The 27,541-nt window shown below is 40.8% G+C and overlaps 1 protein-coding gene across 2 annotated transcripts; it reads left to right on the top strand.

Moving 5' to 3' along the window:
* Positions 1 to 47: 47 nt before the first annotated feature.
* Positions 48 to 20,497, top strand: zzz3 (zinc finger, ZZ-type containing 3). 2 transcript variants are annotated; one of them, XM_068341312.1, is made up of 12 exons: positions 48 to 117; positions 7,933 to 10,141; positions 12,806 to 12,944; positions 13,759 to 13,906; positions 14,004 to 14,116; positions 14,785 to 14,856; positions 15,035 to 15,136; positions 15,427 to 15,522; positions 16,976 to 17,125; positions 18,215 to 18,349; positions 18,605 to 18,675; positions 19,108 to 20,497. In XM_068341312.1, exons 2-12 carry the CDS (start codon positions 7,998 to 8,000, stop codon positions 19,250 to 19,252), a joined length of 3,315 nt encoding a protein of 1,104 aa, XP_068197413.1. In that variant the 5' UTR covers positions 48 to 117; positions 7,933 to 7,997; the 3' UTR covers positions 19,253 to 20,497. The 2 variants fall into 2 exon arrangements, with proteins under 2 accessions (XP_068197413.1, XP_068197412.1); XM_068341311.1 differs by having other exon boundaries at positions 18,575 to 18,675.
* The last annotated feature ends 7,044 nt before the right edge of the window (positions 20,498 to 27,541 follow it).

Raw genomic sequence — 27,541 nt, 5'->3', positions numbered from 1 at the left:
CAAAAAATGTAGCGCTGCATTTCGACGACCGTGGTTGATTCGGCTCACACACCCGACCAGTTGACTGGATTGAAAACATGGCTGCGGCCGAACGTGCAGCAAATTTACGGAAGTGAGGTATGTGAAATTTTTTGACTACAACTACTGTTGATGTGTGTGCCTAGTTTTCTGCTTATGATACAGCATGTGATAAGACTTGAATTTATTACCCTACCGAAAATGTTTTACCGGTATTGACTGAAGTACTCAAACGGCATCGGTAAAGTTGTGCACGGAACAATCAGCTAGCATGGCTAGCAACTATCTAGCTGCTGCTAGCCATATCTTAATTGGGTTTACCACTCACCACTATACTACTTGGTTGCTAACTGTGCTATGTATGTAGGTTGAAATGTAACAAAAAACACAATGTTGGCAGAGATCATCTCGTCATTATATGTAGTTTGTGCAGATTTGACGTCTAGATCAGTTGTCGAGCTAATACAGCTAGCATGTACCCAAATGTTAGTAAGCTAACATCACCAGATTGGACGTAGACAGAAACGCCACGATTCTTAAGACGATGCCTTAGCGTAAGAGGAAAACTAGCCGACAACTGTCGAAGGTAGCCTTCGCCAGCTGGCTATCAAGTCGTTATGAGAAATATCCTGAATAATTTGTGTTCCTACTTGTTCGTTATAGAAAGCTTTTGAAATGTAGAACTTCGTGGGGGCAACTGCCTGCATACTGGTGATTAGAAGGTGGTTTTTTTTTACACATAGCCCTCATAGCTAATGGTAAGTTAGTTTGTGTGGTTAGCCTGCTGGATAGAAAGCTAGGTGAAGTATCGGTTGTGTATGCTTGGAAGTTGGTCTACGCTAATGTTTGCCTGGCTCTCCAGTCCCATCAACCCACTCGGTTGCTTTGCTTAAAACCTGTGTGGTTAGAGTTTTGATTTTGAACACTTACACCTCATCTGCTGCAAACTAATGCGAACTTAACCAGCGGAACATGCAGAATCCCTCTGCATCCAATATTAACCAGCTGACTAGTTCATCGGCGGGTTTATCAAACACCACTACGAGGATTTCCTATCAGTAGGCCCGCTGGAGCTGTCTGAACTACTACTCAGCAGCAGAAATTATTAAATTGTGAAACACCACAACGCATGTTCAATCGAAAATCACATTTTTGCCCCTTACTATCATCTGCTTAGCTTGTTTGTAAACAGTAGTAGACATACTTTGGAAAAATTTATGTTGATTTAAGCCGGGGTGTAAATAAATACCCATGAAACCAGTGTTTAACTTACAATGGCCTATCCAACTTTTTGTCTGTTCTGATAATAGTAATTTAATCAACACGTCCACACAATTGCAAACTCAAACACGCACTTGGCAAAGAACAGGAAGCTAAGCTTGTGTTCCACATGGTTCGAGTGGAGATTTCTATCCTTGTACTTACCAATGTCTATTCTGTTTAGACTCTCAGAACATTGCTCAAAACTTTTTACTTTTTATTAAACTTAGATCAAGTTACTTGCGTTGTTCTATGGTTCCAGTATTTATGTTTTGAAAGCATAGTCCACTTGTAACTTCTCATCAGACTTTTGTGGCCTTCATGTTGACATGGATTTTAAGAAGTTCACCAAAAGAATTTTGTCATAATATAGTCTTTGCTTAGGAGGTTATGTTGATGTAGATCATGACAGACGAAAAAATTATTCAGCTTTTGATTATCTGGCATTATTACCATTACACTATAGGTGTATTTGCAAAGTTTTGCTTTAATCTTTATGGATAATCCTGCTTGTAATGATACAAAAATACTTTTTGTATCACCACAAATATTAAAGCTTTACTTCTAAAATCATTAGTTTTATATTCTAGAATTTGTGATCAAAATGTAAAAAAAATAATAGGGCTCTTGGGAAAATTACAACTGATAAATAAAGTTTCTACATACTACAATTAAAATCAATTGTAGCTGGAAAAGCTTGCAGATTCAGCTATGTCCCTGCTTTCAAAAGTTTTGACTTACACTACTGTTATCGGCACATAACAATATCATTGATACTTGTGATTTGAAATTCTAGGTTGCAGATGATAATTGATATTGTGTCACTATATTTGAGGGTTTGTCAAAGACTAAATGAAGACAAGTACATTTTCAGTTGTTCTTATGACCAGCTGTTTAACACTGTAAAGATAATAACTATTTCCAAATGACCAGAACTGCAGTTATCTGAATAAGTTGAGGTAGATTTATCCATATAAGTACAGGAATGAGTGCTCAGGCTGAATGGCCTAAACCCCTACTCTCCTGTCTGTGTGTCCTATCAGTCGTATTTATGCATGGGCAAATGGTAGGAGCTTCTTCAGCTGTAGTCTTTAATGTTGTGATTAATACCTGCATGTGGTAGTGCTTGTTCAAGAAATAATATCAGAAGCGATTTCTAGTCAGAGCAACCTTTGTTTTGATGTTGCTAGGTCAGCACAAAATAAGGGAAAGTGAGGAATTATCCCAAGAAAAGCAACAATCATATTTTTAATCATTCTTGACAGAGGTCAGCTCACAGATTAATGTAGTTTTGAATTTTAAAAATGATCGCCATGTCCACATTACTAATTGAGGCAACAATGTCTCCCTTTTACATTGTGAGTCTATAAATTTATCTCATTTCTCTTAGAATGTGACTTTAATATGACCTTTATCATATCTCATTTTTATTGCCCTCTGTCATTAGATTTATTATTTGTAGCTGCCATTTAGATCATTGATTCTTAGCTGGCGAGTCACAAAACAGTTTTCAGTGGGTCACAGGCCTTTACAGGGGTAAAAAAAATTTATTAAAAAAGGGAAAGTTAATCTGCTTTTATTTTGAAGAGGATTTATTTATGTCCTCTAGTCAAATTCCTTAACAGTAGATGGCAATAAGGCCTTGTAATGCTAATTAACACCTGCCATTCCAGCATTGAAGAAGACTTGCAAAGTTTACTTTTAAAAGCGGTTCTAGCATGGCAAAACTTGAATACAACACCGAATGAATTAATTATGGATTAATAACATTAACATTGATAATAACATTGATCACAACAAAGGACAGAAACTTCAGTGTGTTTTGTGCAGCGAGGTGCTGGCACAAGGAAGGCATGAAGCCTTCAAAACTGAAGCGGCATGAGGAAAAAAAACATACCTCTCTCAGAGATAAATCTCTTGGAGTTTCAGAGACAACTTCAAGACCTGACCAAAAGTGGCTTACTTCTTTGTGCTCCAAGCATAACCAGGCACTCCAAGCTTCTTACAGGGTGGCCCCTCATATTGCTAAGTTAAAGAAGCCCCAGACCCTTCTAAGAGGACCTTATCTTACCTGCAGCAATTAACATGGTCAGAGAGGTGTTGGATCAGTCCGCAGGGAAAAACTAAAAGATACACCAATCTCAAAGGACACTATAAGCAAGTGAATTGAAGACATGTTGGATGACATCAAACAAACATCCTTCCCTTGCCACTCAAGTAGTAAAAATCCTACGATTCAGAACTACCTATCTCTGTGACTGTCACTTCTCCACTCTGTACCAACCGAGGTCAAAACACGGACATAGACTGGACCTCAGAGTTGCTTGGTCGACTATAAGTCAACTTTGAAACTCTTGTGAGGACCAAAAAAAATCCTCACTTTTCCCATTAACTCCTCTAAACCCAGTTCTAGAATGTCAGAAAGGTTGAAGTTCGTGCTGCATAGTTTCCTTCAAAGCACAATGTTTTTCAGTATATACTAACTTGTAAAGTTAATTTTGTCGATTTGAATATTTCTGAATTCAATCAATCAATCAACTTTTATTTATATAGCGCTTAATCATATCTGAAGACATTTCAAAGCGCTTTACAGATAGAAAACCAACAATGCCCTCCAGAGCAAGCATAAGCGACGGTGACGGGGAAAAGCTCCCTCATTGAGGAAGAAACTCCGGGCAGGACCCATGCTCTGGAGTGCGGTCATCCGCCTTGACCTGTTGGTTGGGAAAGAGACATACCTGTTGGTTGGGAATGAGAAATACCTGACAAGTTACCAGAAATCCTGCATCCTCACATCGAAGAGCCCTGGGGGGATGATACAGTTCAATGAGATCCTCAATGTAAGATGGAGCCTTACAATGAAGAGCTTTTTATGTGATCACAAGGATTTTGAATTTTATTCTAGATTTATTCTACATTTAATCACTGTAAGGATGCCAGGACAGGAGAGATGTGCTCTCTCTCCTCCCAGTTTGAGTCAGTATGAGGGCAGCTACATTCTGAGCTTATTGTAGAGTCCTAATGGAGGAGCTTGAACAGCCCGATAATAAAGAATTGCAGTAATCCAATCTAGAAGTAACAAAGTCATGAATGATTTTTTTCTGCGTCTTTAAGGGATAAGAAATTTCTAATTTTAGCTGTCCGAGACACAGATTTAACATAAGAGTTAAAGGACGGATCGTGATCAAAAATCACTCCTAAGTTCCTGACATCATTGCTTAGGTGCTTAGGCCCAATAATAATAACTTCAGTTTTGTTCAACATTTAAGAAGTTGTGAAGCATCCAGCATTTAATATTCCTGAAACAAGTCTCTAATTTAGTTAGTTGATCAGATTCGTTTGTTTTAATTGAGAAATATAATTGCCTATCGTCTGCATAACAGTGAAAATTAATGTTATGTTTTCTAATATTTCCCAATGGTAACATATGTAAATCGAACAGTATTGGCCCCAGAACAGATCCTTGATACTCCACAGGTAAGAGTCTCTCGATCTGAGGATTTATTATTAGCATGGGCAAACTGAAATCGGTTCGATAGATATGACCGAAACCAGTTTAATGCTGAGTTTTTAATGCCCATCTTCTAATCTCCTGAGAAGAATATTATGATCAACATTATTGAACGCTGCACTCAGGTCTAATAAAACTAAAACAGATAGAAGACCTTTATCTGATGCTATTAAAAGGTCATTTGTAACTCTTAGCAGTTCAGTGTCCTAACTGTAGTTTGTTCTAAAACCAGACTGAAAATCCACTGACAAATGGTTCTCCAACAGGTAGTCATTTAGCTACGTTCTATAGAATCTTAGACAGGAATAGCAGCTTGGAGATTGGCCTGTAGTTTGAGAGGAGGCTAACGTTACGTTTGGTTTCTTAAATGACACCCGGAGGTGAGCTGACAGTGGGAGGTGTCAGCTCACCTCCGAAGCACTGCCGAGGCGCCCTTGAGCGAGGCGCCCTTGAGCGAGGCGCCCTTGAGCAAGGCGCCGTCCCCCCTCACTAGCTGCTCATTTGGGCGCTCCACAAAAGGGGCTGCCCGCCACTCTACCTCCCTTGCATGCCTACAGGCCCCCTTGTGTGTGGTTGTGTGAATTACAGGGGCCTGTACACAGTAATATGCATGTGATTGATAAGACTAACAAAAAAACTAGAGTGTGCATTTTAATTTCCCTTTGGGGATTATAACAGTATATAAAATTAATTAAAATTTAAAAAATTAAATTATGAAGGGGCTTTATGCGGCATTATTGTGCAACATAACCTATTTTTAAGGACTGGTTGATTATTGACAGTATGGGTTTATTTATTAATTGTAATACCTCTTTAAGAATCGTAGTTGGAATTTTGTCTAGCAGAGTGGTGCTGGGTTTAGCAGAGGAAATTAGGGCCAACCTACATTTCTGTAGGTCAGAGGGACCTACAGAAATGTTGGTCTTCAGGATGCTGAAGTTATGTGATGTTGGTGGTGTTCGGTAGACTTCTGCCTACGTTTCCCTCTCACAGTTACCCAACCGTCCTGCTTCCCCAGCTGCTCGGGGGCTGCTGAGGGGGGCCGGGGGCAGCTAGGGCTAGCGCTAGCGGGGCCTACTAGCTGCTATTTTAAAAAAAATAACATTCTTGACTTTCTGGGAAATATATTTGCTTTGAAATAGAATGTGTGGTGTCCCCGATATATTTGTTTTCATTAAAGTACAATTTATTTGACAAACTTTGAAATCTACTCACCTTTGTAACGACACTGATATTATTTCAAACACAACTGTAAGTCCTCTGGAATGAACATATGATTTCAAATTTTTATTCATCAGACCAAAACACGTTCTTCCAGTCTTCAATAGTGTACTAGCGGTGTTTCATGGCCCAGAAAAGCCTCTTTTTCTTATTCTGAAGTCCAAGCAATGACTTTTCCTTCTACATCTTGACCCATCAAAACTGCAACTTGAAGTGTTCTCATTACTGTTGACATTGGACTTGCTTGCTAATACCACTATTTAGCTGTGCTTGAAACTGTTGACCTGTGAATCACCTATCACGCAAGCTATTGACTCTCAGAAACTTGTTTTCTTTTTCTGTGTAGGCTTTCGGTGTACCAGACCCCTTCTGTAAGCATTTCCCCAATTTCTGAATGGCTTTTAATGGTAGAGGACACAATACTGACATTTTGACTTTCTTGCGATTTCTCTGTAGGAACGACCTACATTTTTAAGTGTTATGATGATCTATCTCTTGTCTTTCCCTTGCAATTTTTCATGGCAACATAATACTTTCTGCAGTACAATACTGTTTATAATGCTCATGAAGGTACAATACCATAATAAGTGTGTTTCAACAGAGCTTTTATACAGACAGAGGGAGTTATGAGTATATGAGAAATGTTGGGACACTTGTTGGAGTTGGTAGCACCAACTTTTGGGGCTTGATCAACCTCCATTGCTGCAGCACTGCTTTGGGGAGTTGGGGATGGCAGTAGCTCAGTCCAGTCCAAGTCTAAGGCTGAGGACTGGAGGGTCGCCGGTTAGAGACCTGTGTCAGGCAAAAACATTTTGGTGTGTGAACTGGCAGTGGGAGGTCCCAGTTCGCCCTCCGTGCACTGCCGAGGTGCCCCTAAGCAAGGTGCCATCCCCTTTATAAGCTTTATTTGGGTGCACCAAGAAGTCGCTGCCCACCGCTCTACTTCCCCATCACTGACATGCCTACAGGCCCATTATGTGTGTGTTACAGGATAGTACTCACATATATACGCACATGACTAACAGCCAGTGTGTAGAGTGGAAAGATAATTTCCCCTACGGGGAATAATAAAGCAATCTTCATTTCAGTTCAAGTTGTTAACCCATTTCTTGTTCACCTTTTTGTCTAAACCTGAAATGTACAATTTTTTTTTTAACCTTACCTTTTTTTTAAAATCCTTTGGCTGTTCACCGCTTAAATTTTTACCATTTCAAGCTGTTCAGTGGTGTGAAATGCTTGAATTTTAATACAAAACTGGAAAAAATGGTTCTAAAATTTCTGACTTGTAGAGTACAACCTACAAACACAATTGGTTCCAAGAGGTTGTTCGTAAGCTGAATTGTTCGTACCTTGTTATTTATTAAATTTCTATCTATAATAGCCATTTAAAGTAATTTAAATGCCATTAATACACAAAATGCAAAAGTACTATTCCCTAAGACTTACCAGAAACAATTGCAGGACCTTAAAACAACACCTTAATGAAATAAAATACTGTAGTACCGTAAGTTAACTTGCCTTTGGACAACCGTCAGGCAGCGGACCGTTATGGTCAATGAGTCAGTTGGTACCAGGCAGCACAGAAAATATATAACATTATGTTTTATTCATTATGAACTTCTCAATGATGTTTTGGAAAATTACAGGATTCTCTTCGCCACATCTGTCTACAAGTCAGACTCGATGTTTGCTTCAGTCACATGGCTACTTTCTTAAAGGGGCCACCACGGCTGGTAACACAGGATGCATTACCACTAAACTGAAAATCCCAAGCAAAATGAACAAAAGCTTTTGTTTCAGAACAAAACCAAACCTGTTGCATTTGTACAGGTGGTGCTATGGTGTAACATTTGACTTGCTCAGGTTTGTCTGAATGTTTTTGACTTAATGAAGTGCATATGTACCTCCTGTGTTTTTTGCAGGTACCCATATTGTGCTGCAGAGGAGAGAGCACCAGGATGACGAGACTGTAGGCACCCGCCGTAGTATGGCCGCGTCCCGTTCTTCGCGCGTCACAAGGTCGTCAGTGGGGCTCAATGGATTGGATGAAAACTTTTGTGGTCGAACTCTCAGGAACCGTAGTATCGCCCAAGCAGAGGACACCTCCGTGTCTCCGCTACCTAGGGCCCGGTCTCCCAAAAAGAAGCAGGATACCAAGCCAGAATCAAAGCAGGACGCCAAGCCTGAATCTAAGAATGACACCAAGCTGGAATCTAAGCAGGACGCCAGGCCGGAATCTAAGCAGGACGCCAAGCTGGAATCTAAGCAGGATGCCAAGCCGGAATCTAAGCAGGACGCTAAGCCGGAATCTAAGCAGGACGCTAAGCCGGAATCTAAGCATGACGCCAAGCCGGAATCTAAGCATGACGCCAAGCCGGAATCTAAGCATGACGCCAAGCTGGAATCTAAGCATGACGCCAAGCCGGAATCTAAGCAGGACGCCAAGCCGGAATCTAAGCAGAACGCCAAGCCGGAATCTAAGCAGGACGCAAAGCCAGAATCTAAGCAGGATATCAAGCTTGAGGCGAGGCAGGACGCCAAGCCAGAGGCGAAGCAGGACTCCAAGCCAGAGGCGAAGCAGGACTCCAAGCCAGAGGCGAAGCAGGACTCCAAGCCGGAGGCGAAGGAGTATACCAAGCCGGGGTCGAAGCATGACACCCAGCTGGACGCAAAGCAGGACCTCAAGCTAGAGTCAGAGCAGGAAGCAAAGCTTTACATCAAGGAAGATTCTCAGCAAGAGAGCCAACAGCAGGGCTCATTGCAAGGAAATGTAACATCTACAACTGTTTCTCTGGCTGAAGCAGATCAGTGGACTGGCTTGAGAAAGTGGGATGTGTCCTGTTTAGAAAAAAACATTAGTCCAGAGAAGTCTGAGAACTGTGATAGAGGTAAAGGACTTTGGGATCATTACCCTCAAATCAAAAGGGCCAAACGGTGCTCCCGCTCTGAGGAAAAACAGGAACACAAGGAGGACCCCCAGATTTTGAAACCTGAAAATCCAGTTTTGGTCCCTGAGTTCAGCAAGGACAGCATTTACGAAGAATTTCTCTGCCAAAGCTCATCTAAAACACCTCCTGCCTCACACTCTCTCAGCAAAGAGGAAAGTAAGCTGACAGAGGGGACAGTGGAGAAGGAGGTTCATGTGGACTGTGACAGCAGATTCCAGTCCCTAAATGTTCATAAGGCCTCTAATGGACTCAGAGAAAATAAGGCAGAGGAACCTAGCACACCCACTGAAGAGCCTAGTGCCCATCCCACCTCTGCTATCAGCTGCTCGTTGCTGCTCAACGGTCGTCAGATGGGGGTTCCCTCAACCCCTGACCCTGCTGTGCCTTGTACAAACTCTGTCCCTATGCAGGTGGAGGTCGATGGCTCAGGGGAACTGCCAGGGTCACCTGCACTGACATTTGAAACTGTTTCAGCGGATCTTGTTCCCGAGTTGATAGTAGCTAAGGAGCAGGAAGTAGAGGAGATGGAAGTTGATGTGGTAGGGGATGCGTTGTGTCTGGCCCATGAGGAGCAAGTGACTGAGAGTGAGAATGATACTAATGGCAGACCGCAAACACCATTGCATGAAAGTGCTGCCTCCTCTTCCTCAATCACAAACATGAACTGTAGTCCAATCAACAGCAACAACTCAGGAGAAACTCCATCCCCTTTAGCAACAACTCCCTCCCCCACAGAGCCAGGGTGCGACCTCTCAATATTCAGCACTCCCCCCTCCTTCACAGAGCTCTATGAACACAGATACACCCTGCGGACTTCACCAAGGAGAGCTGCCACTGGTGGCAAGGCCTCCTCTTCAAAGCTCAGCTCTTCTCCCAGAGATAATGGTTCCTTAAGGGAAGAAAGGGAGGTGGCGGTTGGGCTGGAGGAGGACTGCCCTGTGATTGAGGATTCTGCTCCTTCAGACTCTGTTAGCCCCTCCAATGAGGAGCTGTTTTCTGTGGATCGTTCAGAAAGGACTGCTGATGAGGAAGGAGGGCCGTTGGAGGACAAGCAGATTGTGAGAAATAAGGTGCTGACACTGAGCCAGGCTGCAGAAGAGGAGGAGGAGGAGGAAGAGGAAGAGGAGGAGCCAGATGTGTATTACTTTGAGTCAGACCACTTGGCCCTTAAACACAACAAAGAGTATGTGGGAGTTCCTTGGGGACTCTGCTGTCTATTTTGATCAATGTCGCTCTTGCACATGTTGACCGGTATAGTCTATGATTGTTTGAAAATAATCACAGATGCATCTGAGTTGAGAAATTGTTGAGTATGCTAAGAACGATTTGAAAGTTCAAGAAGGAGAGGAGGGTTATCTTCTGGGCTACTGTGATCAAAGCACCATGCTTAATGTAATACATAGTGCAATAATAATGTTGGATATTACTTAATAGTGATGGTCTCTGCACATTTGTGCACCTTTACACATAAACCTCACCTGCTCATTTAGGGGTAATGTTATCTTAGTTATCTTAGTTCTAAAAACAGTTCTAAAAATGTTTCCTTGTGAAGAATGTCTAAGAACATTTTCACAATTGATAATATTTTCCAAAAACATCCCCTTAAAATTGAGACTAGTTACCTTTGTGACTAGGCAGAAGGCATTTCCCATAGTAATTAATGAGAGTAGACAATAGCAGGGAAAATGTGAGGTAGAGTCAGGGATGATGTCTGTAGTTCATTTCCCATCAGTGAATACCAAAGATATTTGAAAAAATAGACAAATGCAACAGTGCTTCAGTGATGAGCGTCACAACCATCTGTCAGGAGAGGGATCACCCAAACAGTCAGTGTTTTATCAGTCCCCTTCTACCCACTTGCCTCAGACTCCACATACCATCACTTCCACATGTGGACAATCTATTGCGTTATATCCTCGTCCACCTGTTGCTTAGTTTACACTGAAAAATTCAGGCTTAACCTTCCCATTAGTGCCAGATATAAGTATTCCATCGAATAATGTGTTTTGGAGATTACATTTTATGATGATGCCTGTTAATTTCACTGTCCATGCTAAGAATAATATCACTAAGAGGAGATGTTTGTTTCGGATAAACCAATTGCATTTTTTGAAACGATACGCCTTGATGACTCCTCCTTAGATAAGCTTTTATTTGTCTCTCGTTCAGAGTTCCTTGGAGAAGGATTCCTTGAACTCTGACTCATCGTGAGTTTCAAGGTTACAAATTTTGTGTGTAATTTTATGAATATAGCTCCAGTACATTGTTCTTTTACTCTGTTTTATATGTTGTAAGATTAGAATATCTTTTTGGTTATAGATTGTAGTCATTGGATTTTGTGTTTCTTGCACTTTCTTAGTCAATGCTAAAACATCAAGTAATATTGTTTCAATCTCCCTTACAGTGTCCACTAAAAGTGTGAATGACACAACCCTCTTGCTCCAGTTTTTTATGTATATATATATATATATAATATATTTTATGTTTAGAGGAGAAGGCATCCCAAATTGGGATGTTAATAGGTCCCACACTGCACTCAAGCATTGCAATGTGCTATGTCAGCTGATTCATGATGCGTCTTCATGGGAGGCCAGAGGGTGTCTTATATTGACACAAGCATTGTTTAGTGATTCCGATTTGAAGAAAATCTTTAGGATACAATTTTATTGGTGTTGCATTCCAAGCTATTTGTTCAAAATATCTCGGACCTGACAAGTTTTGAGTTGTGCTGACTACAGTCGTTTTTGAAGCCTCAAATCAATATGAGGAGTCATGAGTTGTATGACTTGGGATTGTATGATTGCTGAATACGGAGAATAGGCAATGACTTTCTGTTGTGTATGGAGAACATCCTGTGTGTTAAATCCTATTATTTCATCCATTGTGATGCAGTCTCATACCTTTATTCTTTAATAATTCATAAAGCAAACCCATGCTCTTATCAGGGATTAACATAGCATCAACAGAATCCTGGCAAGCATTCCTTGTTTCTCAAAAGTGGCTCACCACAGTCATCTGCTCATTTGAGGAGGTGGACATGCTTTATTTAGCAGAAATCTTTAAAGTACACAATGGTGTGTTTTACTGTCACTTTTACAGCAACATATTTGGAGGTTGTACTGCAGTGCAGCAGTGGATGTGAAAATCTGGCGCATTTCCCATAGTAAAAGGATTGTGAAAGCAATGAAGGGATATGAGGTTAAACACAGTTGACTCATTTGCATTTTGCTTGTCAGATATTTAACCTACGGACAGCTGCTGAACAAATCAAGAGGAGATTGATCCACTGTGCTCCACTAAACTTCTTCAGTAGTTTGTAACCACACAGGGAGCTGTGACACTAATGTCGATTCATCCAGCAGCATTGAGTCACTGCACACTTAGTCACTGACAGCGCAGCTTGCAGATCTCCAGTTGCCCCTGAGGGTGTAAGTGGAAAGGTCAGACTTCTACAACACAGACAGCTCCTTGAGCTCGACACAAACCCAAGTCTCTGTCATTCAAAAGTTTTTCAGTGACTTCAAGAAATGTTTGGGTTTTTTTCCATTTGAATGTTTATTCAACAGCTCCTACTATTAGTGAGCTGCATTATCTTTTTCGGAGGTGTTCGCTGAGCTGGTTTGAGATTTCTAGCCCACAGAGACAATGAAAACACACTATATACTAAGTAGTTACAAAGGATTGGGGAATGATTTTTTGTAAACATTTAGGCTCCAATAACCATTGTTAAATTATCTGTGCACTGGGGATTAAAAGTTTCAGTGCACTGCAGAAGTCCAAGTGTCGGATTAAAAATGTAAGCAGCTGCATCCTTCTGCTGTGATCTAAATTGGTGTAATTTTTGCAGTTATCAGAGGCTGCTGCAAACCATGGGGGTCCTTGAGGCCCAGCGCACACAGGCTATCCTGGACTTGGAGTTGTTGGAACGTCACCAGAGAGAGGCGCTTGCCAATCCTATCAGCTTTGTCGAGCAGCTGCAGAAACGGGTAACGGATCCTGTGTTTTTCTTCACACTGTTCTCGTGAGGAAGGTTTTTCTGACTGAATGTAAATGTCATGTATGACCTCAATAATAAACATAATTGTGTTACCAAAACCTGATGATTACTAGCATCATATAGGTATTGTTTTTGTAGTGGGGTTGTTGTATTGGACTGAATTAGATTGTATAGGTATAGAAGAGCCAGTGGGCAAATGTTTTTTAATGTGTACTACAAATACTCAACCAGAGGAGTTTTATAAAATATGCAAGTTGAGACGTGATCCCTCTGCATCAAGCTCTTTCTGAAATGTAGCATCTAAGATCTGGTTCTTTGCCTTAGGAATATTTTGCTGGTTAAGATGTTACTTAAATAAATATGTAGTGACTTTTGGAGTCAATGTGCAGGATATGAGTCCTTGTCACTCAAAGAGCGTGTTTCTGCTTTGTGCGTATTTACCACTGTGCCAGGATGTAATTTGACTTTTTTTTACTTATTTCTTACTGTATAAGCACTGGCTTTGTGCAAGCAGATAAATGTAAATGCTAAATACAAGCAGATCACCTACTTCAGCAGTTATAACAATCCCTCAATAATATTTGTATAATATGAGCATTTTTGTCGGCTCAAATGCCAGAAAAAAAAACAGTGAGGCTGTAAAGTCATGTTGAGAAAACTTAATTTCTGTATGAAGATGGAGCCCTTCCATAGCATGTTTGGCTGTTCCGTCGCTGTTCGGTTTCTCATTTGTTGCAGTATATTTTGTGAAATATGTGAGTGTAGTTTTAATGTAAATTTCTCTTGTTTTCTTCGCTCACCAGGTGACTTTGGGCTTGCCCTGTCCTCAGAGAGTGGTCCAGCTCCCTGACATAGCATGGGAACAGTACACCTCAGGCCTCGGTGACTTTGAGAGAGAGTTCTGTGACAAGAAACGCAAAACCAGGCGGCTAAAACTAATCTTTGATAAAGGCACGTATTCTTTTGTTGGAGTGTGGAAAATCAAAATATAGACTCAAGACTTTTTTGGCCATTTAAATGTATTAATTATGCTTATTTCTCCCATCAGGTTTGCCTGATCGACCAAAAAGTCCAGTAGAACCTAAGAAGGAAGGTGAATCCTCCACCATGTACTCCTCTCTACCTACTAGTGATGCTCCTGAGAATGGCAGACAAACACAGGTATCAATCTGCCTTACTAAATGTTCTGTAAAACACACTTACTGCTGCTCTGACCAGGAGTGATGATTTCCCAGTATCTCATCATTCCTACCTGTGGCTGCTGAGTTAGTGATCTTCTACAGGTTAATCTCCAAATCACTGGATTATTACCTTTTTACAATTTCTAGCTTTCTTCAACCTTATGTCCCCATTCTTACTTGCTGGGAAAATTAAGTATGCAGCAGACTTGAGCACAAAAGATGGTATCTATGGTAACATGATGAGCTTGCCTTGCAATACCATCTCCGATTATGTTTTATTGTTAGTCTCAATGAGTGTGGATCTTTTCCGACATTACACAGACAGTAATGATTCATTTTAATTGTTAGCTGAGATTAGACGTCTGCCAACATTTAGGAGTGGGCAAATAACTGTTGTGATGTGTTATCACATTTGAATTATCCCAAAATGAACTCTGAATTGTAACAGGATTACCCCTCACTGAAAGTTTATCTTTTCCTGCACCTTGCCAAAAAGGAATTTCCAAACAGGGGATTTCTTTTACATATATACAGATTTTTTTGCGTGAGGCATTCTTTGTACACAGCTTTCCTGGAATGGCACAGTGCCCTTTGTGGTTTTGTCACCTTAATCTTGAAGCATTTCTGTAACTCCTGTTTTCCCCACAGATGATCAGGGGAAGGATTTGTCATTCAAACAAGCCTGACACGTTTAACCAGCTGTGGACTGTGGAAGAACAGGTAGGTGATGTCTTTTGAATTGATTGATGAACCCCTTTTCCCTTGGATTTAAAAAAAATAAAAAAAATAATTTGTAATCATAGTATTATTTACATACTACTATCCAAATTTAAATAATGTGGATATTATTTGAACATCCAATTTTAAGTCTCAAGACATTCTTTGTCAATTTTGATAGAAAAAGTTGGAACAGCTTCTCGTAAAATTCCCTCCTGAGGAAGTCGAATCCAGAAGATGGCAGAAAATTGCAGATGAGCTGGGCAATCGGACTGCAAAACAGGTGAGTGAATGGAATATCTTTTTTAAACCCATGTGCTTGATTGGTCCATGCTTATGCCCTGCCTGGAGAGCATCCAGCTCAAGTCCTATGTCCACCAAAAAGTTTGGAGTGTGAACTGCCAAGAGAGAGGTGCCGTTGAGCAATGAGCCATCCCTGTACAAACTACTCATTGGGTGTACCATGAAGGATCGGCCTGCTGCTCTACAACAAGGATCTCAGATTCGCATGACCTCAATTATTCGAGGCATAAATCACTACTACAACCTTTTTTCCCTCTCAAAACCTCTCAGGTTGCCAGCAGGGTTCAAAAGTACTTCATCAAACTGACAAAAGCTGGAATCCCAGTGCCTGGAAGGACCCCCAACCTGTGTATGTACACTAAAAAGGTATTTACCAACCCCTCTTCCATAGCAAGCTACTAATGTGTAAAGAAATGCTTATGTTAATTGATGTCTAGTTCAGTCACAAGTCTCTCTGTCTGTCTGCCTCTCTCTCTTTTTGAGAAGAGGGGGAAGTTTGTGGCGTCTCTGCGCATCTGTTCACTCTTTTTTTTGCTTTTTTATACATTTGTACACGCTTTTGTTTACCATAATTTAACCACGGTTATGTTTTTGTGTTTGTGAGAGGAATAGACGAGAGTGTGGCATCTTTGCGTGCGTATTCACTCTGTTTTGTTCTGTTTTTTTGATTTTTTATATTTACTTCCAGTTAGCGACAGATACATCGCAGTTGCGTTCAGTAGTTTGTGGGGCTTTTGCAGAGTTTAGTAGGCAATATGGTAGGCCCGAGACGGGCAACGGCAGAGGAAAACGCCGTACTCGCAAAGCTAACTTGTCGGCATGATATCAAGCTGACCCCACATTCCAGCTACTCAGTGGGGGAGATGTGTTTAGCGGTGGGAGAGCAGGTTACGACAGCGCTAGAGCTAAAGACACTCGAATGAACAGAGCGGCAGTAATTTTTTTGCGAAGTGGAAAAGGTGCACCATGTAGTTGTGAGCGGGGTGTTGATTAAGAATACCTTCACCCCTGTCCTTCCCCTGCCTAATCGATTAAAACGGTGATCATATTGAACCCACCGCCGTACCTCAGTGCTGAGGTCCTGGAGAGGGAGCTGTCGCAACATGTTCGGCTCCTGAGTCCTACAAATTTGTTCCCGGTTGGCGATACCAGTCAGTTATGTTACGCCTTCCATAGACAGGTTATGATGATCCCTAATCGGATCAATGAAGGGCTGAATATCCCGCTCACATGATTAATTGATTATGAATCAATCAAAACATTCACTATCATTAATATTTGTTTGGTATCTATCATTATCACTATCATTAATATTTTTCAACTGTAACACATCAGTAGCTCATTTCTTGTGGGATCCTCTATCACACCATTTTCTGTCTGTCTGTCTCTCACTCACTCACTCACTCACTCACTCACTCACTCACTCACTCACTCACTCACTCACTCACTCACTCACTCACTCACTCACTCACTCACTCACTCACTCACTCACTCACTCACACACACAAAGCTGATGTCAGTGTAGCCTAAAGGAATGAATGAAACATAACTTCAGAACTTCTTTGTGAACTTCCAATTGGAGTTGAACTAATCAGCTGAGTTGACAAAAAAGTTCATTTATCTCATATGATTTAGCAAACAGGCCAACAAATTTCAGAAAGTGTACTTTTTATTGCTTTCACTTATAAATTTATATCTGCTTTAACGTATTTATTTGTAAATTTTACCATTATATCTGCAGTAATTCCTACAAAGGTCATAATCTTAAAGGGGTATTTAACCAATGTTTGATCAGAAATGTAATTGTTTGATTTTTCAGGCATCCAATAAGAGGCAGCACCACCTGAACAAACATCTGTATCGGCCGTCTACGTTCTTGACCTCCTATGAGCCTCCGGTTTACATGGATGAAGATGACGAACACTCTGCTTTCTACAGAAGCACGCAGGACCCATCTGCTGATGACTCAGTCAGTCCCCATCACACCACAAAACATTCACTATCATTAATATATATTAATACTGTAACACAATCAGCAGCTCATTTCTTGTGGGATACTCTATCACACCATTTTTTTAGCTTATCAAAAGCTTCCATTTCCTTCCACTTATTCTACAGTCTTCCGCTTCCTTCCTCATGCTAATGACCCCTAAGATGAAGACTAGGAAAAGCTGCATTATTGTGTTCCTGTGGGAGTTTATATTTAAATCCTGTTCAGACAGTGTGAAGTAAGCCTGCTTCCCCTCTGCTTCCTGTCTTGTGACTTACCCCTGCTCACCTTCTGCATTCTGCTTTCACTCTTCACCTCACCATCAACACCTTTCGATGAAATAAGACATCTTGCAATTCATCACAGATGTCTTTTTTTTCTTCACTTCAACCAAGACAGTGTGTACTCTTGAAGTGTGTGCGTGTGCGTGTGTGTGTGTGCGCGCCAAAGCAGGGGGTCTGGCCGACCTTGCTTCTATTTCCATTCGAACTGCACAACACTGCTTGCTTTCACCCAAGCGCTGACATTTTCGTGCCATCACTTTGATGGCAGTAACCTTTAGTGAAATGGGTCAGCTTGTCCTGTTGAGAACACAGACTGTTGGGTCCACCAACACGTTAAAAACTCTTGGTTCTGGTATGGAGCAAAGTCATTAAGGTGTTAGCAGTGTGGGCCACAGTCCCCATTTGTTCAAGTTGTCTGTTATTTGGACTTTGAATATCCGAAGACGTAATGGTGTCCTTGGAGTGCATGTACCATCACATGAAAGGGCTTGAACAAAATTGTGTCTTGTCAAGAAGAAATGTTACAGATAGTTTTGGTTGACACAAATTCTAACGTGAATTCCCCCCCTATCCATGAGACGGTTGAAGTTGAACTATTAGATACCAAGGTACCAAACAAGAGAAAAGCTAGATATGTGTTCATGAATATGTTGTACGTTTTGCCTTTCAATTGTTTTGAAATTTGTCGTTTGATCACTGTCATAATACCTATTAATAATTGTATGTTTTTTTCTTGTTGTTTGTATGTGTTAACCTGTTTGTGTGATTCTTGCCTCACACACAGGATGAAGAGGCTATACCTGTGGAGTTGAGACGCTTTCCAGAGTACAAAGAGCTTTTAGAGCTAAAGCGACTAAAAAAACAGACTGTGCAGGACATCCGAGAAGACAAAGTTGGACTGCAGCATTTCAGCTATAGGGTGACAACTTTTAACTTGTCTGCTTGATAAAAATGCTTGAAAAAGTCTGCATTTACCGAACACGTGCCTCCCGTATATGAAGCCAGATGAAATCAGTATCTGTCTAAAGTTTGGAATGTCTAAATGTGTCATTAATCAGTATTAAAATAAGCAGTTAGTTGTTCTGCAAAGGTTCAAATTCTGTCAAATTGTGTGTATATGAGTGTGTGTGATGTTTTTGTGTAGTGTGACATTTGTGGTATGGAACCCATCCAGGGAGTGCGGTGGCACTGTCAGGACTGTCCACAGGACAACTCAGTGGATTTCTGCTCCAACTGCTCAGACTGGTGAGTTCCTCTGCCTCTGTGCGGACACTGACACATATTATTGGATTCAAGTTCGCTCATTCATTCATAGATGCACATCAAGATTGTAAAATAATTGTTTACTTATTGTAAACTGTGCCATTGTAATAAGCAACATGCACATTGGGGCTTTTGTTACCTGAACAAACCAATTAATAATTGCCTGTAATGGTTGAAGAAAGGTTATTTTTAGGTAAATTGAGAAAAATTCCCACAAACCTTTGTAAACAAATATTATTTTTTAAGGTTCAGTATAGTATCATAAGTATAAAATATTTTTTTATGTCAAACCAAATCTGATCTTGAATGTGTAGTTCAGTTTAAATGAAATAGCTGCTCTTTTTGGTGACATGTGACGACTTAAGAGAGTGACACTAAGATACTGACAGCATTTTTTTGCTGCTTGTGTTCCAGCTTGTTCAAGACAGAAACTCACAAGCCTATCCACCACCTGGAGCCTGTGCACCAGCCAGACACATTTCTGGACAGGGACTACTGTCTGCCACATAGCACAGGCTACAATTACCTGGACCCTAACTACTTTCCAGCTAACAGATGACAGGGCCTCAGCACCTCGAGCTCCAGGCTCTCTCCACCTACCCCACAGGTGCATGGCTCCATCTTCCAAGTCCATGATAACCGCTTAACCCACTACCAGGCAGGAAGGCCAGCAGACAGGCAAACCCATAGCTGCTGACAGGGGGTTGTTGGTAACTGGCCTTCCTGACTTCCTCAGAACGTTCGGTCCCGCTCCACTCAGCCAAGTTAATTAATGGATCTATGATTTTAACCAATACACTTAGAAAATAGAAAAAGCACACCAACATTCCCAAACTCCAGGAGGGCTGTCCCCTTCCCTTCATCCCATCATCATCAGTTTGGTGAGGCGCCACCCAGTGAAGCTGTGTGGTCATAGTGAACTGTAAACTCATCAACTGAGATACACATAGACAATTTGTATGCGGTCTGTGTGTTATGCAAGAGTGAAGATGTTTAAGGTAGGTGACTGTAGATTGAATATTTATGATTCACAGCTTCCTCAGTTGGAGTTGTGTGGGACAAGAGATGTGGAACTTGACTTCAAGGTTTTCGGGTGCAGCCTGTAGGAACTTCTGCTGATCCAAAGTTCTGAAACAGACCCGCATGCATTGAAATGGTTTATGCACCACATTTAATTATGGTGCCATCCTTGACATTGTCACACAAAGCTGCTGTTGATCCCCCAACCCTTAAACACACACAGATATATTTTTCATCTGTTTTTCCTTCCTCATGGCTTTTTTCATTAAAACATGTCAAACGAGGCAGCACTACAACAACCAAGCAAATGTTTTGGAGGCAGACCTGCAGGTGAATGGGAAAGAATAGAAACCTTCCCAACAGTTTGTTTTTATCTTTATTTACCTCCCGCTATTTGTGCCATCATTCCACCCCCCAGCCTGGCCGCAACTTGTCTCTTTCTGCATTGCGAACCGCACTGTCCTCCATCAATGATCCCATTGTCATGCCTCTAGATCGACTTTGATTTTGGAGCTCACTTTAAAATGTCAATTTAAAAGATTGTATTTTTATTAATCTATTTAAAAAAAAAAGAATTGTGGAAGAGGTTGGTGCCTCCGTAGCAGAACAACCCACACAATTTTATACACTTAGATTTTGTTGTGTTTGAGTAGACACCATTTTGTATTTTTGTTCTTTCCCTCATCCCCTTTGGCCCGCTTTAGTATCTGTGTATAAGTCTGTTCTTATGTTAAAAAAAACTGTGTAAAAATACTAGAGGAGAATTGTGGAAATAAAGTATGTGAAAATAGTGTTTCTATATCTCTGTTTCCAGTTTAATTTTTTTCGTGGTTACTCAAAGCTCTACAGTTTATACGAAGCTGCAATAAGTATTCAATTTAATTGATTCACTCAATTAGTCCATGATGAAAATCTAGTTTTCAATGACACGAGGCTTGCTACTTTAGATTTTGATATTTATGGGGTTAAGACAAAGTTGAACTCAACGTTTGAAGTAATAACCTCACAATTGACTTTGCACTATTAGCTGTTGATTCATTAAATAGTAAACAAGGTAAATCAAGTCATTGCATTTGAACACTGGTCAGAAAGAGAAGGACATGGTCAGCAGGAATACTCAGGCGTGGCATTGCAACGATGCTCAACGACACTCCCAACGGATCCATTTTGGTAGTTTAGTCTTTTAAAACTTTTTAGCAAAAGTTTTTTGTGTAGGAATAAAATTATTGCCCAGTTAATTCACATCTGTGTTTTTCTGAACAGGAACAAATCTACACTTTATATATTTCCTGGGACCTAACCCCTAGGTGGCGGCGTCCGATTTCCATATACATATTTTAAATCTTAACTGACATATTCATCTGGTGTTTGTTTCTGCTATTTACAGACTACCATGCCCCCACTACATATGCATGCTAAATAAGTTTAACAATGTACTGTATGTAGATTTTTCGTTGAACAATCACCATTAATTATTAGAATGCTAGTATTTCCTCAGGAAAATGCTCAAAGTCGAACAGCTGTGGTTGCATGTTCTAACAGTGGTGGGCAGTCAGGACCAGCACTATATAAAAATGTCCCTCTCACCCTTGTAGGGTGGTATCTGTGCTCGGGTCCTGTACCAGAGGCCTGGGAGTCGGAGGGTTCTGCGTAGTATCTTGGCTGTTCCTGTTTTGATCTCGCGCGAGTTTCTTGTTACAAAACGCCTGAGTGACTCAGTCTGATTAAAATCGACCAAACGGCATCTGCTCAATTTACAGAATTGAGATATTATCTTGGACAGTACCGATAAAGACACAGAAGAAGCAAAGCAAAAATCCCAACATTTGTACTGCAATTTGTACTGTTTTCATGGTTGAGGCATGTTGATACCAATGGAGAAAATTGCATGTATTTGTGTGTGGAGAAGGTTCAGTCAGCTTGGTGCAGTGTCCACAGGAGGATAAACTAATTAAAGGCAAAGAAAACTGAGTGAAAAGCAAAAATTAAATGTTTCTTTTGTAAAGAATTACTACCAGGCTTAAACATTGATAAAAATATGAAATTTACTTTGTCTATTTACTTAAACAGTTATGACCTTGTTATAAATAAAATCATTAAAATTAAGTTTAGTTTTATATTGTATGATTGGCAAAACTCAATTCTTGCATATGGCTTCTACTGTATTATTCTTTTACTTTTGGGATGCATAAACGTCATTTTGGGATACACAAATCTGACCCAGGGATGCACTACTTTGTTGAGGTAAAATGAACTCTTGTCATTTCTAAATTGTAACACACTCCCCTATAAAATAAATTTCATCCTGACATAAGCCAAATTAAACAATTTCTTTTCCTAGTCCACATGTGTCAAACTCAAGACCCGGGGGCCAAATGTGCCGGGGGCCAAATGTGGCCAGCCACATCCTTTTATGTGCCACCAGAACATAAAAGGTCAGTGTCTAAAATAAAGTGTGCTTTGACCAACAACAGGCCCTGTGTGTGGTTGTGTCACAGGCCTGCACACATATACCTGCTACATTTGCATGTCATTAACAACAATGACCGATACTAGGGTGGACAAATATTTTCCCCTAAGAGGATCTATAAGGTTGATTTTTATTTTTAGGACACATTGCAAAATAAGTTTTCATTATTGATTTGAGATTAACATGTTAAATATAAAGTGAAATAGACATTATCTTCGTAGTTTATTCTTATATTTCACCTGATCCACAATTACAACAGAATACTCATTCTCATGGTTATCAACTGCCATTCAATTTTACAATTTCATGCTGTTTTACAATTGCAGAAATTTATCAATGAACAGAATTAAGTTCACTTCAGCCAACTTGAAAAAACAATTCAAAATTTTGAGCATGCCAGGCAATTCTGTCAAATTTGTCTATTTTGAAATGAACCATAAGTTCTGCTTCAATTTACATCTAATACGGTGACAGGTTTTTAAAGAAACACTTGAAGCAACGTGGCTATTTAAACAGAGAAAATAAATTTTGCAAACTTATGAACACTTCATGAAAAAAACACAACTGAATGGCTTCTTTTTTCCTAAGGCAAATGCAACTGATTTGTAAAGATACGTTTTTATCCTCTTGATCGTTATTCACATATAGGAATGCCACAGTTCATACAAGTGTCACACATTGTCCCAAATGTAATTGTTCTTTTTTGAGCATCAACAGCATTTAAAATCTCCTGCCTATTTCTTTGAAGTATTGCAGGTTTCATAATTACTTCAGTGTGACAGTGATTTCCGTCCCTTCAGCATGCGCCGTAGAAGCACCTCAATGCCACCCCTTGAGCTAAGCCTCTTGATCCAGCCGTGGGTTCTCTTGCGTTTGATGTTCTTGGGCTGATATTCTGTTCCTCTTTTCCGTGTCCTTATCTGTTGGTATTGCCATGCAAGCTGATTGATCACTCCAAAACCTTCAGCTTTTGAAGAAAGTGGCCCATATTTGGAAATCTGAGATCCCGCTGCTGATCTGGAGGCAATCCAATTGCTGATTAACTTAGGGTGAGAGGCCCCACAGTTCAGCCCAGGGATGCTGTTGAGATAGCACATATTTCAAAACATTCACTAATGTCAACAACAATCACAACAATTCTGTGATTACAAATCAGGCTGTAACAAACATGATTTAAGAATATGACCAATTTATAAATAAAGCAGTGTCATGTCATGAATTACTGAATGGCTTCTTCAAAACATACCAGCCAGAAGTATATCTGCTTGAGCCCTAGATCAACACATGCCCCTTGTCAGTGCATTAGGAGCGTTTTACTGTAGTTGCTTTTTAGTGTCTGGCTCGATTCACAGCAAACCACGCTGCTGTAATAGCTTTAAGGTTTGTCACTGTGAGGGTTGAACACGACGTAGTCAACCTACTGTCCCTCCTGAAAGTACTTCAACTCTCTTACCTGATTAACTTGCTTATGGGACCCAGTCTCAAAACAGACGACCGAATAACGTTCATTTCTGGAGGTCTAAACAGACGACACAAAGGTGAATGCAAAGAATTGTCGCAAGCCCGGAAGAGTTCTGCTAGTATCGCGCAAAATGATTGGGTCCAGACCACTGAGCCAATTGAAATGCTTGTTGTTGCATTCCACGAGTGTCCTCGCAAGCATCAAACAATATGATAGGCCCAGACTTTCAGCCAATTGAAACGCTTGTTGCTACTACATTTGACGAGTTACCAGGGCGAGCTCTTGTCTCAGCGACAGAGAGGTCACAGCGAGGACCATGAGCGGGTGGTTCATGGTGATGGTGAGATGAAGCCCCATGAAGCATCGACACTGTCAGTCAACTGTCCAGGCACATGTACAGACACCTCATGAGGAATTACTCTATGGCGCCAGCAAGAGGTCAATGAAATGTACTACAATCTTTTTTTTCCATCTACAAAAAAATAAATAAACTATAGTAACACAGTGAGACGCAGCATGAGAAATAGGAATAGACTTTTGTTACTTGTTATGAAATAAAAACAATTAAAACTCCAATAATTTTTATTGGTTTAAATTTTAAAAAGTAATCCCCTGAAGACCCAGGACTAAGGCAGTTCCACTTTTTTGTGAGGATTTCTCCTGCTTAAAAAAAAAAAAAAAATCCCCTCACAAGGCAGATGAAGCTGGAGTGGAAACGTACATGACAGCCAGTGTGAATAAGTTTGGAAAATAATTTCTTTGTTTTCTCCAGTACTGCAGTGGGTCCTCCTGTCTGTCTGTGTTTGGTGCTGCCAGGTATTTCTGTCCTTCGATTGTTGCAGTTTGGGGATTCTTCTCCCTTCACTACTTGACAAACACTTCAAAGCCTCGAGATAGACCATAACACTAGTATTTTTTGAAATGGAACTTTTTTTTTATAAAGTGTTTTAACCTATCGATTATATATAAACAACGTTTATGGATAAATGCAGCTGTGCCACGTGGCCATGCTGGCTTTTTGGTTTTGGCGTCAGAGTTTACACCTTTAACTGTTTTGTTTACTTGCAGACTTCTGTTCATGAAACATTTTGCGCAATGGCAGACCTGACCCAAGCAGTAATGCTTTTAAATTTACTTACTTCATATGTGACATATCAGCTTAGTCTTTATTCCACCATATTGTAGGACGGACAAGTCAAGAATGTGATATGGAGTGCAATGTGACACACATTTCATTACACAATTAAAAACTGGTTGACATTAAGAAATTGCTGGCAAGCAGGTTCAATTCAAATATTGTTTTGGATGATTAGTCGCCGGTCTGATGTCGGTCCAGTGGTCAGTCTTAGATCCCACTTCTTCCACCCTGTTTGTCGTGGAAATTTCTGTAATGAAGACAATCACAAGGAACTGTCTTTGAAGATTTTATTTTACTTTGCTGCAACAGAAAATGAGTGAGATATACAAGAAAATGAGTGAAAGATACAATTCAGTGTGCAGTTGGGCTGCAAGTCCCACTGAATTCAGAGAGTGATCATTTTTATACATCAGAAAGGTGTGCTGAACAAAGCACTCCCTACGGAAGAAACAATACTTTAGCAGATACAGAAGGAGGCTACCCATGAGCTCTGGCCTTGCAGACTAGTTCAGGGCATTAAAAACGTACGAAGAAGACAGTACTCTTTCAGCAGTAGCTGAATTGTTATCATCACACTCACCACCAGGTGAGTAACGTGATCAGGGAGACAGGTAGGAAAGTACTTGGTGTGTCATCTGGAAGGAAAGTAAATAAGGAGACTTGGTGGTGGAATGAGGAGGTACAGGAGTGTATACAGAGAAAGAAGTTAGCTAAGAAGAGGTGGGACACTGAGAGGATTGAGATGAGTAGACAGGAGCACAGGGAGATGCAGCGTAAGGTGAAAGTAGAGGTACCAGAGGCCAAACAAGGTGCTTATGATGACTTCTATCTAGGTTGGGTAGGAAGGAGGGGGAGATTGATCTATAAAGGTTGGCAAGACAGAGAGACAGAGATGGGAAGGACGTGCAGCAGGTTAGGGTGATTAAGGATAGGGATGGAAGTCTATTGACAGGTGCTAGTAGTGTGATGGGAATGTGGAAAGAGTACTTTGAAGAGTTGATGAACGAGGAAAATGAGAGAGAACCAAGACTAGTAGAAGTGGCTGTTGTGGACAAGGAAGTAGCAAAGATTAGTCAGGATGAAGTGAGGAGGGCATTGAAGAGGCTGAAGAGTGGAAAGACCACTGGTCCTGATGATATACCTGTGGATGTATGTAAGTGGCAGGACAGGTGGCAGTACAGTTTCTGACTGAGTTGTTCAACAGGATCTTAGATAGTGAGAAGATGCCTGAGGAATGGACGAGAAGTGTGCTGATGCCCACTTTTAAGAACAAGGGAGATGTGCAGTATTGTGGCAACTACAGAGGAATAAAGCTGATGAGCCATACAACGAAGTTATGGGAAAGAGTATTTGAAGGTAGACTAAGGGCAGAAGTGAGTACTTGTGAGCAGCATTATGGTTTCATGCCAAAAAAGACTACTACAGATGCAGTATTTGCTTTGAGGATGTTGATAGAGAAGTACAGAGAAGGCCAGACGGAGCTGCATTGTGTTTTTGTAGATCTGGAGAAAGCTGATGACAGGGTGCCCAGAGAAGAACTGTGGTATTGTATGAGGAAGTCTGGAGAGGCAGAGAAGTATGTTAAATTTGTCTAGGACATGTATTAGGACTGTAAGACAGTGGTGAAGTTTACTAAAGGTGTGACAGAGGAGTTCAAGACGCTGAGATTCTCTTTGGGAGTGACCAGGATGGATAGGATCAGGAATGAGTACATCAGGGAGACAGCACATGTTAGAGGTTTTGGAGATAAAGTCAGAGAGGCCAGACTGAGATGGTTTGGACATGTCCAGAGGAGAGATAGGGAATATATTGGCAGAAGGATTCTGAGTTTTGAGTTGCCAGGCAGGAGGATGTCATGAAAGATTATGGATGTAGTGAAAGAGGACACGAAGGGAGTTGGTGTGAGAGAAGAGGATGCAGAAAACAGGGCTAGATGGAGGCAATTGATTCGCTGTGGCGACCCCTGAAGGGAAAAGGCGAAAGGAAAAAGAAGAGAAGATACCCCCAGGTGGTGATCAGTTGACAGCTCTGCAGAGTGTCCAAAACATATGGTCTAGGGTCAGATGATAGGATCACAAGATCTATCACTGACCTCTGGCCCAGGATGCTCTGGTACCAGGTACACTTATGAGCAGCCTTGTGTTCGAACATGGTGTCAGTTATGAACAATCCATAACTAGTACAGAAGTCCAACAACATAACACCGCTTGTGTTTAGATCAGAGAGGCCATTCTTCCCAATCATGCCCCTTCAGGTGTCTCCGTCATTGCCAATGTGTGCATTGAAGTCCCCCTGGAGAACAACGGAGTCCCCTACAGAGGTCCCGTGAAGGACCCCATTTAGGGACCCAAAGAATGGCCAAATACTATGAGCTGTTATTTGATGCATACATACAGATTTTTCCCCCTACAACCTTAATGAGTAGGGAAGCGACTCTCTAATTCACCAGGGTAAACTCCGAGAGTGGTGCTCACCTGCCTCCCCTCACAGGAGTGAGGGGAGGTGTATGTATGTATCATACTGCTTCTTTTTATGTTTAAGTTCCTTTCACAAATGTTAAATTTCACTTCATATCAATTGGAAACCATTTTTTCCTCCCAATTCTTCTGTTAGAAAATAAGATTCTTGAGTTACTGGATATTGTCGCCAAGGAGAAATACAGAAATCTTTTCATATTTTTTTCATATTCTCACTAAAACTAAAAATATTTTATTGTGGTTTCAATTAGGTAAATAATGTAAATTGACCCAACTGATTT

The sequence above is a fragment of the Antennarius striatus genome, chromosome 18 (assembly GCF_040054535.1).
Source record: "Antennarius striatus isolate MH-2024 chromosome 18, ASM4005453v1, whole genome shotgun sequence".
NCBI lineage: Eukaryota > Metazoa > Chordata > Actinopteri > Lophiiformes > Antennariidae > Antennarius > Antennarius striatus.
This window is presented reverse-complemented; position numbering and strand designations above follow the sequence as displayed.